Here is a 12,153-nt window from a genome sequence, read left to right as displayed (position 1 = left end):
CTATCATTTCCATTTCGATGATTGCTACTGTGCACGAAAGTCTCATTTTGGCTGGATCCTCATACAAGTTTTGTAAAATGAAAAAAAGCCCATTATTGAGGGCTCCATCACAATTTGATCTGTCTGTGCAGGCTGATTTTGGGTGAAATGTTTTCATGCCAATTTTTACTCCCCGAAGGCACAGAATACTATAATCAGCATTTTCTTTGAGTCTTTGCATTTGATACAAGCACACAAGCAGACATTTCATGGCAGATGTTGCCATAAAGAAGGGGTCTAGACATTGATAATAAAAGCCATGGAGGCAAAAGAGGGAGGACAAGATGAGTGAAGCTTTGATTACAGTTCTTGTTGTGGGCTGAAGGGAAAATAATATTACAGCAATATGAAATGAAATCCAAGAGGGAAGAGCACCCATATCGCTTCCCATTCTCCAGCAATATTTGGGAAGCCACAACAATGAGTATAAAGTCAACAATTTGTGGTTTCTCTGAAGAAAAGTTTCTTTGAATTTTGAATTAATCACTGTCACTTTGTTTTTACCTGTTTTGTGTCTTTGTATCATAATTGAAAAGCAGATGTAAAGTCAAACTGGCATATTTCCTATTTAATTTGAGCAAATACTGCATGAATGCATTGTCTAGGGTGCTTTGAGGCTTGATTTAAAATAGTTTGATGATTTGTACAAAATAAACTGAGAGATGGTCATACCTGGGCATCGGCCAGCATGACATCCTTGATGAGGGGCAGCCCCCGTGACTCGCCATTTTCCACACGGACATAGTGAACCTGGTAGCCACGGATCTGACCGTGCTGCTTGCCTGGCGTCAGGGAGCGCCACATCACCTTTAGTGCTGTGGAGTTGAGGACCTCAACCTCCACTCGCCTTGGAGGAGCCCCAGGAACTGTTTAAGACAAAATAAAAACTTGAATCAGATATAAGTGGGAGAGGGAGATAGGAGGAAATATTCTTCATGAATCAAATGCAAAACAAGGAAAAAGCTTCAAATCCTTTCACCATTTCTGAAAGCAATGCAGGATGAGACTGGCATATTAAACAATGTACGTATACACAGTACGTATACACGGATATAGAATATCCATGAAACATACCAACAATGGGCTAAAATGATCATAACAACAACAAAGACCAACACTCCAGGGTCAATCTTACGCAGTACGCAACACTTTATCCTCCGCCTTTTCAATATGTGTCTGCTGTGTCGGTCTGCTATCAGTTGGGGCTCTCAGTCATAATGATAGGCCTTTATGGAAGGCCTTGCTTCTAGGCCTTTCCCTATGCCCAGACTGACCCTTTGTGAGATGGATGTGCCATTAAAAGAACTCTTACACTCAAACTGCATTCCATTTGATTATCTGTTCCCCCCTTAAATCACAACCCCATTTCCTCCATCTTCCCAGGCAGGATCATGCACCAATGTTGTTTATTACCAACATCTTCTCTACCTTTTAGTCCTGACACTTCTTTTTTTTTATCTAGCACTTCTCTGTCACACGTTATTATCGTAACTACACCAGCAAAGGTGTTATAGCTATTGTCAGTGTGCTGTGGCTTTCAACACTGCAATTCCAGATGCTGGGGTCTTTAAAAAGGTACGGTTACAATTTTAGCTCGTCTCTGCTGTGGCGCTCGTTGTACGTCAGTGTCAGAAAAATGCTTAAAACGCTGTGGTAATGGATGTGAAATGGATCGTGGAGAATAGAAGGCAATGTCAGCCATCCGTCAATGATTTAGATGTGCTGTGACATGCCCCCATCTTTACTTGTCAGTTAACGTGTTTTATTACTCAACTGCTTTTTCTTTTTGTCATTTATTTTCTGCTATTTCACTTGGCTATATTATGTTAATGTTGTGGTTCTTTAGAGCTTGAGATTTTATTTTATACTTATCTCGGCTTTTGTGTGTTTTTAAAGCAGTTTGTGGTACAGAGTTGTTGCACATGTAGAGCAAGGTGTATATAAAATGCATTTATTTGTCCTTTCTATTTATTTATTGATAGCATCCTGAAGCAGTATTCAAGTAAGTGGATCTGATTTGCAACCTTTGGCACACACCTGCTGGTTTAACCTCCAACCTACTATTGCTAGTGTAAATGCAAAGTTCGATTTGGCCTTGCAGTGTACTGCACTCATAAATGCTTATGACTCTCAGCTGAGCAATAGGATACAGTTAAAAGCCTACAGATAGAGGCAGGATATAGGATGTGGCAGCTATTATGAATTGCATTTGGTTTGATATGTTTTAATAGCAAGACACTTGATTTCCCAAGTGTGTAATCTGTTCAGTGTGTAATATTTTCCTTTTATAGGGTTTGGTTTACTCAGCTATATGTGGTCCTTTTACTTGTAAACAAGGATTTCAGTACGCTTTTGTAACCATTCTATGAAATAATCTTTCTATGGCGCCCATGTTTGTAATGTACTTTAGCTCAAGGAAAAAAATAATCTAAATGACTAATGAAGTGATAAATATATTATTAAAGAGATAATTATGCATTGTAAAAATATTATTATATAATACACTAACAAGGAAATGACATCATGATCCTTGCAAGAAAATAGGGTAATTATAAGTATATGGGTGTCATAGAAATCGTTGCTTTCTAATGAATATGTACTTCAAACATGTTGCAGCAAATCCTTTCTAAACATACAAATAAACATCCAACTCCAAGGGTTAGATCACAATTTAACTAAACTTTCATTACTACATTAGCCTCTAAATATCAGAGATGTATGTACCGTCTTCGTCTGTGCGGCAGATCAGGGGCTCGCTCTCAGGGCCTGGGCCGATCTCAGTGAAGGCAGACACAGTGATGCGGTACTGGGTCCACTTCTCCAATTGCTGCAGCAGCACCTGCTCGTCCGTGGCAGGGACTGTGGGCTCTTCCAGGGCCTCCCCATCCTCACTGCCACCTTCTGACGTGCCCACCACCTGGTAGCGCACCCTATACCCCGCTAGGTCACCGTTCTGACTCTTCAAAGGCGGGGGGCGCCAACTTACCAGCAGGGTGGTGGAGCTGGTGCTGCTGCACTTAATTTCTTGAGGGGGGGCTGAGGGCTCTGGTGAGGTGGAAAGGACAGGAAGGAAGGGGGTCGAGGACGAGGAGGACGGGGAAAGGAGGAAGGAAGGGGTGAAAAACAAAAAAATAAAAAGATGGGAGAGATAAAGAAAATGATAAAAGGATAAAGAAAAAACAACAAGACTAATTCAAACCAAAAAATTGCAAAAACAAAGGCTGAGGCAAACTATGTTTAAAAAAAAAAAAATCATCAAGCAAATGTCAACAAAAGAGGCTTATATGGACAATGGCACATGATTTTGTAATAATGAAACAAGATGGCTACCCTTTTGAAATAACTAGGGACTAATGCAGTAAACAAAAGCGTCATGGTATTTAGTTTTTGCTCAAGCAGTGTTGTTTTACTATCACTGAGGATATCAACATAGCAATGTAATAATTATTCAAGAAAAATAAGTTCTCAACAACATTGTGACCTGAAGCCAACAGAACCCACGTGTCTGTTCTCCTTTGTTTAACAATACAGGAGAAGAATATTGTCTTGCTATCCTTGTTAAAGCCTTTACTCAATATGCCTGGTGTTTCCCAGTTCAGTTCCAGATGAACCGGTGTGTATTTTGTTCACGCTTAGCTTAATCCTTACTAAAACTAAAATATATAAACTAATTTCCTCCCTCAGGGTCTCTGTAATTATTGCAACCACTAAGCCACTTGATTGTCCACATGAGGATAAATGACATACTGTCATAAAGCCAGGACACAAATAAGTGAATGTTTTCAAAAATATGTTTGGTGTTAATGTGCATTGTTAGTTCAATTTATCATTGCCATTGTCTTGTCCATCTTTCTTTAAATAAACATGATTGAGCAAATCATTTAAAATAATAAATTGGCATTAACTAAAACAATATGGTCCTATGTATTGTTATAAGCTAGCAGGGAGGTAGTGTTCTTTTTAATTTCTTACAGTTTAAAAACACTCTTTTACTTGTGTCTGAAGTGTTCTTCCAGCAAATATTAAAACCTACACATCTATGAACTTTCTAAATAAAATGCAATGCCTCTCACTTCTAATCTGTGCCAAGCTCTTACACAGCTTGTGCTCGACCACAGTGTGCTGTGCAGGGAGCGATAAAATGTTCCACTTCTCATCCAGAGTTTGGTATTATACGGATAAAAGGACATGTATGAACATATTTCTATCCAAGTCGGGTTTCCTTTATCCCTCTAATTTTTGTGTGAGAAAATATTCCCTCCATCTTGGTGTGACAACCCCAGTTCATTATTACATTTTTTCTCTGTTATGAAAGGTAAAAATAGCACAGTAAACAAAAACACAATGAAGTACCATCGGAAAAAAGCATTCCACACATAGCAACTCAGAAAACAGAAATCAAATAAAACCCATGGAAACAAGCAGCATATTGTCATTCCAAAAGAAAAGCTAAAGAAATGAATGATGAACTAAAGGAGGGTACTGGGAAATGAATTTCTCTGTAACCCAGGTGACTCGAAAGAAAGAACCACAACAACAGTTAAGGTTCAAAATGACAACTCATGAAAAAAACATGAAAAAACAAGATACTCAGCATAAACTAAAAATAATAACATTATACTTAAAAAAACAAACAACCACCAACAAACACAAATAAATTACAGGCATTGTTTGCATTATACGTACCTGACTCCCACAAATACTACATGTTTAAGACTTTCTTACCACCAGCACCTGACTACAGAGCGTGCTTACTCTATAGCCAGTGAACAGCAACACTCTTCCTCTCAAGCCAGAAATGTTGAAAATCATCCCAGTTTTAAATCAATCAATAATACCTTTAATTTTGTCTCATTTAGAGGTTGTTTTGGAGACATTTGTGGGTTATTGAGAGGGAGAGAGCTGGCTCTGTGCTGTAGCGAGGGCTGTTTAATACTCATGTATCTTTGGGCCGGAGCGTCCACAAGACTGTGAGAGGGGAAGCCATAATGGGAAAACTCACTCCCAAGATATTCTTTTCTTCTGCACTTTGTACACTGACAACCTTCCGTGTTAAAAATGTGTTTAAATATATCCCATTTCATAGCCTGCTGCCTATGAATGTCCATAAATCGTACTGTCATTTGGAGAATGCTAACACACAAGAATAGAGCAAGAAAGATGGTAAGCGTGTATTTCTGACTTCATAAAAGTTTAACTACAGTGCTTTGACTGCAGTGTAATTTTAGGCAGGAGCAACAAAATGAACATAAACAAGGGATCTGACTATCATTAAAGACTCCTCCCAGTGAGGACGGCATGTTCCAGCACACAACAAATAGGGCAGGACCTCAGCCACAGTTCCCAAACCCTTCTCTGTGTCCAATGGGCTTATTTACTTACGGTCTTACTGGATTCTGAGCCTTTCAGCTTCTTTCCTCCGCTCATATTGTATTTGCAAACTCTCCACGTCAAGAATGATTGCTCAGTTCTCAATCTTTGTGGTGCGAAAAAGGCTGAGAATCTTACAGGGGCCAGGCTATCACAGTGCACAGGCATCCTCATGCCTGATAAGGGTTTAAGACTAGCTGAGGCAAAGCTTTAATAAAGTGCATATCCCATGAAGGCCAGTGTTGGGATTATGGATAGAAGAACTATACAACCACAAAAGAAGAAACTCACTTGAGGTTCTTTTGAAGCTTCCCAGAAAGAGTTTCCCAAATGCTATTTGACGAATAATAAATCATGTCTGCATTCATTTTCTTCACTTTGATGTTGGTCTGTTGTGATATGACTAAGAGCTCTTGATATACAATCTGTAATGTACCTAATCATTATGACATAAGAAAATGCAACATACTTAGTGGATATGAATAACAAACACACTAAATCTTAAATGACGCAGTATGCCAATGCTTTTTGCTATCGTAGTATAAGCACATGTGTGCATTTGAAACGTTTTTTCATTAGAAGCCTTGGATGACAGGATGTTCATAGATCATTATGGAATTAATCCCCCCGGTGCCAAATGGCCATGCTGTGGCTCACACAACATTTCCAATATTTCTAAAAAACCACCCACAATTACAGTAAGTGGGCGGGTTAAACTGCTTGTTTGGCTAAATACAGAGGATTACGAATCTGCCACTTTAATTTGAGAGATAGATGACTGGCTACTGGCAGGTTCTAGGTATAATCTAAATGTGTAACAAAGCCTGACAATCCAGGGGCTTGGCTGATCGCAAAGCATGAAATTAATTCTGATGCTATGAAATGGGATTCTTATCTGACACTCTAGGGCCGTGCAGTCCCCTAACACCCACTCCCAGGGTCCATCGTAGGTCCAAATGGCTTGCAACTGGGTTACAGCTCGAAGAATGGGGGGAGCCCTCCCAGCTCTCGGGTTGTGGACACACTCCGGCCACGTCTGAACAGTCTCACAAATGTGTTTTCTCAAACTGGTCTTATTATGGCAGCATACCAAAAGAGGCCTTGCTTCTGAATGAGGGCTACTGTTGCCAGTAATAAACTCGTGAATTGGTTTCAGCCTGCTGGATTATTGATTGAAAGACCAATAGAATAGTTGTGGAGATCTTTAATTTGAGAAGATACTTGGTGCACTCACGTTGGAGTAAATAAGCATTTTTTTTATGGCAGTAACTTTTTACGAGTTTGTGACAGAGTAGTCCCCATGACAAAAGCCCCTGGTAATGCTGCTTGGACTGAGCACTTCAACAAACTGCACACATTTTGTACCACAAATAATGGACAATAAAGCAAACATAAAGCACATCATGTTGTCTGGCTTACTTTTTACTTAGTGGAAAAGGGTTTCAGTCTGCTTGATAAGCATTGGGTTCAAATTCAGCTTAAAAAGGTTCTGGAAGGCTGCAAGGAGAAAATGGCCCCAACAAAGCAAAAAGCCAATAAAACAATGTCAAAATTGTGTGCAGTCATTTCTCTGTTGTCTGATTTGATTAAAATAATCATTTGTATTTAATGCTGTGTGTTTTACTTTTGTTGGTGTATTGTATGGGCTTATGGTACCCCAGACACTACAGTTTATTTTTTGACCTAAGGACATTGTGTTTCTGTTAACATGTGTGTCCATGTGTGGCCTACAGGCTCCTTTTTATTACATAAATAACGTGATTTTCTTCTGGTGTCTTTCCAAAAGGCTGACAGTTTAAACTGTTTTACTGCACTGTAGACACTCCATTTAAGCTATATATGTCACAATATCTTTATTGACTTGGATACATAAACATGCTGCTATTCCTGACCTGTAAGACAAGCAAAACAGCAGACAAGTCAGTTTAATATTTAACCGTGTCATTAGGAATGCTTACTCTATGCATTCAATTTTCTGTTAGTGTTTCAGAAAAAAAACAACAGTTGGATTAATGAATATGTAAAGGTCTTTAAGGTTATGGGCAGACTGAATCCCTTAACCACGCAATCACTTACCTCAACGGATCCAACAGATCAAGTTTTTTTTTGTGTTGTGGGAAATATTTTCCTTTGTCTTACTTTGTATGGGACTTTTCTGACCTCAGAAATGACAAACCAATGGATGTGTATCCCATTTGCAAAATAAACTTGTGATATATTTTGACGGAGGAGCCCCTTGTCTCGAGACTTGAAAAAAGCCATCAGTTTGACTTCTTTGTTGGGGGCAAAGGTATTGTTTTGTCTGCTCTGCCTTCAGTGTAGTTGCCTGTGTCTGTCGTGGACTTGGGTTCATGCAAGAACCTGACTTGGGCATGAAAATAGCAGCAAGCTACAGTTTGGAATGATGTCAAACCGCTATTATTTTGAATAACCCCGAAAGTAACAGAAAAAAAAAAAATCCAACCCACATATTATTTTTCAAAAAACTCAACATAAAAGGAGGAGGACACAAAGTGAGAAAGGAGATGTCAAGCCATTCCAAGGAGAGCTTTTGTTCCATTGTACAGGGGAACAGGTGGAAAATAGAGAAACACAGCTGGAATAGTGTGATGTGAGAGGAAGAGAGGAGTGTATCCAATCCAATCAGCTTGTGGTTTACCAGTCAAGAACAAATGCAAAAACAGAGGTAAGGAAATCACAAACACACATCCACAGGTGAAGATGTGCACACACACTCGAGAGACGCCAAGACAAGAATGGTACTGAATGAACAGAAAATTATTCTCATGCTTAGAATGATCAAAGATCAACAGTGCAGTGATAGTTTCTCAACAGCTACGCCAGTGGGCAGGATTGAATGTCACATGCAACTGGCGCTCTCCTCAGTGACTCTGCACTGTGTAGCCCTGCTGCCCAGCAGTACCAAAAAGAACTGTGAAGTGGTTGTTCCAAAGCCCCCACAGCCGGATGTGGGGGTACATCCAACAAGTTGCACTGGTAGAAACAGAAAATGTGTTAAAAGAGGTCTACTCCCACCGCCATGGCTCTCCTATGTCTCAGTAAAGGTCCTTGCCAATTTATTTACAGTAAAGACAGCCACTCCCACAATAAATGTATGCATTTATCTTTAATCCCTGCCTTTATATATTCTGTATCTGCAGGATCCACAATAACAACCTCAGTGCAGCAACTAATCCCCTAAACCTGGCTGCATTTTCACGGCTCTGTACCATTAATGCATTAAATGTAGGGATGGGTATCGTTTGAAATGTATCGATTCCGATTTCGATTCCGGTTCTGCTTATCGATTCCGGTTCTTATCGATTCCCCGTTTCGATTCCAAAATTGTAAAATAAAGAGGTCAAACGTTTAGATAACAAAAATATATTTATTCTTAAAAGCTTTAACTGAAATTGTTACTAAAAAATATACATGCAATACAAATGTATTGCACAATAGCTGTGCTTTATTTTAACTGAGCTATGCCTGTGGCAAGCTATTAACAGGCATTACACTTTGCCTTTTATTTTTATTTGTTAGTGTAGTGGAGCCTCACTTCAGAGCGTTTACCGCGACCTATCTTTGGTGTTATGAAGTGACTGAGCTCGTGAACTGTCTACGGGAGGGCGGGGGGAGCCTCGCTGCGGGGCAACTGTGGACCTCTGTCGCCTGTCAGCGCAATTTATATGATGCCGTTTAAAAAAATGAAGGGCGGTGCCGGCCGTCAGCGTACCGAGCCGGCCGTCAACGGCCCGCTGACGACCGGCCGTTCTGTGATTCTCCAGGTCCGCCCTGTATTCCACCGGGTCACCGCAGCACCGCGGTGCAGACGGACCCGCTGGAATACAGGGTCTACCGCGTTTAGGAACCGTTAAGCAGAACCGAAATTGTGTATTTTGTATGGGTACCCGGTACCCGGCATTTTCTTATCGGTTCTCATCTGGAACTGAGTTTCGGTTCCCAACCCTAATTAAATGTCAATACACAATGTCATTGTTCATCTTTGTGTGCTGTGTAAACCCAAAATACATTAATTTCATACCCTGTCATCCCCACAGTTCCTTGGCTACTATTGGATATTTGATTGGATAAGCTGTGTGTATTTTCTTTCCCCACAGCGTGCACTACTGCAAGTTATTATATCACTAATGTTATTTTTAGCAGGGTGGTTTTAAATAATTTAGTTGTGTTCCTGCCATCTGTTAAATAAAATAATCAGGGCAGAACTGATATATTGGAATACATTCAGGAAGTTGGCATGCAAGTATTTTGGTGACTGCTGATTGTGTTTTTCTTTAATGAGTAAACTCAACAGCAAATTCCCCATCTCCAATTTGAATACAGTTCATATGAGAGCCTTGGCGGTCACAGAAGAGAGCTGACATTTTTTGTGTCTCTGTCACACGGAAGAAAGTGCACTTGCTGTTGACAAAGGAAAAGCAAATATGAATAAATGTGAAAGGGGTAAAAATAAACGGCCACAATTGTAAGTGTACGTAGAATTCATTTACACTCATGCATTGTTGGCACTAGAGTCACCTTATAAAATAAGGTAATTCTAAAATGAAAAGGTTGTAAAAAACTAAAAAAGTGACTTTAGCCATTTGTAGCCTAATTTTAACCTTGAATCACCAAAAAACGTAAATGTTGGTCTACATAAGTTATCATACTAATATGTTAATATGTTAACATAATCAAGATGCAAAAACAACATGTTTTAGAATGAAGTCAATGACACATTAGTTAAGTCAGCTTGTTATGTAGTTCAATTTCTGAATCAGCTTTGAACCCTGATCATGTCCAAGATAACACATTCATAGTTCAAAGGGGATGGTGCCGTTGACATCACAGGAAATACCATTGACAATCTCTAGTAAAAGAAAATGCGCACATAACCTCATTAGAATTCACTTCAAACAAGGCATAAAATAATTGTACTGCTTTCCTGGAGAAAATGCTTGTTAGCCAACACACAGAGAAGATGAGAGAAAACCAAATAAAGGGCTACATACTGGCTTGCAAGGTCTTCTGTGTTATTTCATTGGTGAAGGCTCCAATGCCTTTGTTAGAGATGGCTGCCATGGAGAAGTGGTACTCAGTGTTTGGGCGGAGATTTCCCACAACATATGAAGATGCGGGCCCAAATGTTTTCTTCATCTATTGAGCGAGAGCAATGTTATTGACAATGTTAGATCATGAAAGGATGATGTACATCTGTCAGTGCGAAAAGTATTGAAAAAAGAAAAGAAAATGTAATTCTTACCTGGGTCCCAAAGCGGCCTTCCCTGTAGCGAAGTTCATAGTTTACAATTCCTTCTTTCTCATAGGCTGCTTCCCAGGTCAGTTCAATGCTGGTATCGGACACAGCACCAACCTGAAATTTGGATGGTTGACCTGGAACTGAAGAACATAGCAGGACGTTGAAGGATGTATTACTAGACATTTGTAAAGAGATAGGAATGAATTATACTGTACACTTTGATACAGCCAAACTACCATTAAAAATAGGGTGTTAAGAATGTGTACAATTGAGTACTTCTTCCTGTTCATAGATTTCTACACACTACCACAATGAATATCATGATATTTGGTATAAAATGGAGGAAGATTAGATTAGCAATCTGCTTATGGTGGAGTCTCTGAAATGGACGTGCCTCCTTGCCCTAGCATGGATGGAGTGATTTTGCTCAGCTCAGAAACTGCTCCTGGTGAGTTCTCAGATTTTTTCTCATTTCTGAAATGCGGTTGTTTTTTTTCAGACTGCCATGATCAAACATACTTTTGTCATAATTTGCAGAGGCCGCAGATGTGTGGGTGAACCTTGCACAGCAGGGGTGAAAACTTGTCTCTTTGGCAGCAGGCACATTCTGTTTAAAGTTTCAGAAACTGTGCTGCTGATGCACAAAAACAGCTGAGGATGTTCTTCATTGGCTGTCAAAGTCTTCTCCTCCAGCAGAAGGCATGCAAACAAATGCAGCTTTCACTAGTTTCTGTTTAACTCATTTCAAACCTACTTAACAACTTGTTTGTACATCTTACAGGTGACTATTGTATGCAATATTGCCAAGTATAAAATTCAGACAGCAATGAAAGTAAAAATACTTTGCCAAGTTTAAACTAAAAATCAGTTTTCCTATTCTTACCTCCTTGCAGTACTTTGACATGGATGGGCTCCGAGAAGGGTCCGTCTCCTACAGAAGTGAATGCTAGGACTTTTATTGTGTATGTCTCTTGAGGAACCAGACTCTGGATAGTGGTGAGAACGCTGTCCTGGACATTGTGGATCTGCCAAAGGCTCATGGGTTGGGAGTCGTCCATTGTGTAATAAACGCGATAGCCCTTGATCTGCCCATTGGGCTCCTCAGGCTCTTCCCAGCGAACCATCATGGTGTTTTGGGATATAATCTGTGCCTGGATGTTCCGTGGGGGACTGGCAGGGGCCTGTTCACCAGTCCGAGTTTCTACTGGTTCACTGGGAGGACCCTGGCCGATTGTGTTGACAGCTGAGACACGGATTTCATACTCTGTGTTGGGATAGAGGCCCCCAATGCTGTAACGTGTAGTGGTGATGTCGTCCACAGTCTCATACTTGCTATCTGGGGACTTGGCCCTATACTGGATGATATAGTAAGTCACTGGGTCTGGGTTGCCTGAGTCCCAGGTGATGGTCACACTGGTGGCAGTGGTTTCAGTAACCACGGGGGTACCTGGAGGCTTGGGAAGAGCTGTTATGGTGACAAAACA

The 12,153-nt window shown here is 40.2% G+C and overlaps 1 protein-coding gene across 16 annotated transcripts in view; it reads right to left on the bottom strand.

Annotated features, from left to right (window-relative positions):
• The window catches only part of ptprsa (protein tyrosine phosphatase receptor type Sa), a 242,357-nt gene that overhangs the window by 55,168 nt on the left and 175,036 nt on the right, over positions 1-12,153 (bottom strand). For 12 of the 16 annotated variants that reach the window (XM_034213083.1, XM_034213086.1, XM_034213088.1 and 9 more), the window contains 5 exons: positions 11,553-12,134; positions 10,673-10,809; positions 10,422-10,566; positions 2,764-3,084; positions 712-905 (listed from right to left, as the gene is read on the bottom strand). In XM_034213083.1, coding sequence (XP_034068974.1) covers positions 712-905; positions 2,764-3,084; positions 10,422-10,566; positions 10,673-10,809; positions 11,553-12,134 — 1,379 coding nt within the window. The remainder of the gene's footprint in view (positions 1-711; positions 906-2,763; positions 3,085-10,421; positions 10,567-10,672; positions 10,810-11,552; positions 12,135-12,153) is intronic. The other 4 variants (XM_034213094.1, XM_034213096.1, XM_034213098.1 and 1 more) reach the window with 1 other exon arrangement.

The sequence above is a fragment of the Gymnodraco acuticeps genome, unplaced genomic scaffold (assembly GCF_902827175.1).
Source record: "Gymnodraco acuticeps unplaced genomic scaffold, fGymAcu1.1, whole genome shotgun sequence".
In the NCBI taxonomy this organism is placed as follows: Eukaryota; Metazoa; Chordata; class Actinopteri; order Perciformes; family Bathydraconidae; genus Gymnodraco; species Gymnodraco acuticeps.
This window is presented reverse-complemented; position numbering and strand designations above follow the sequence as displayed.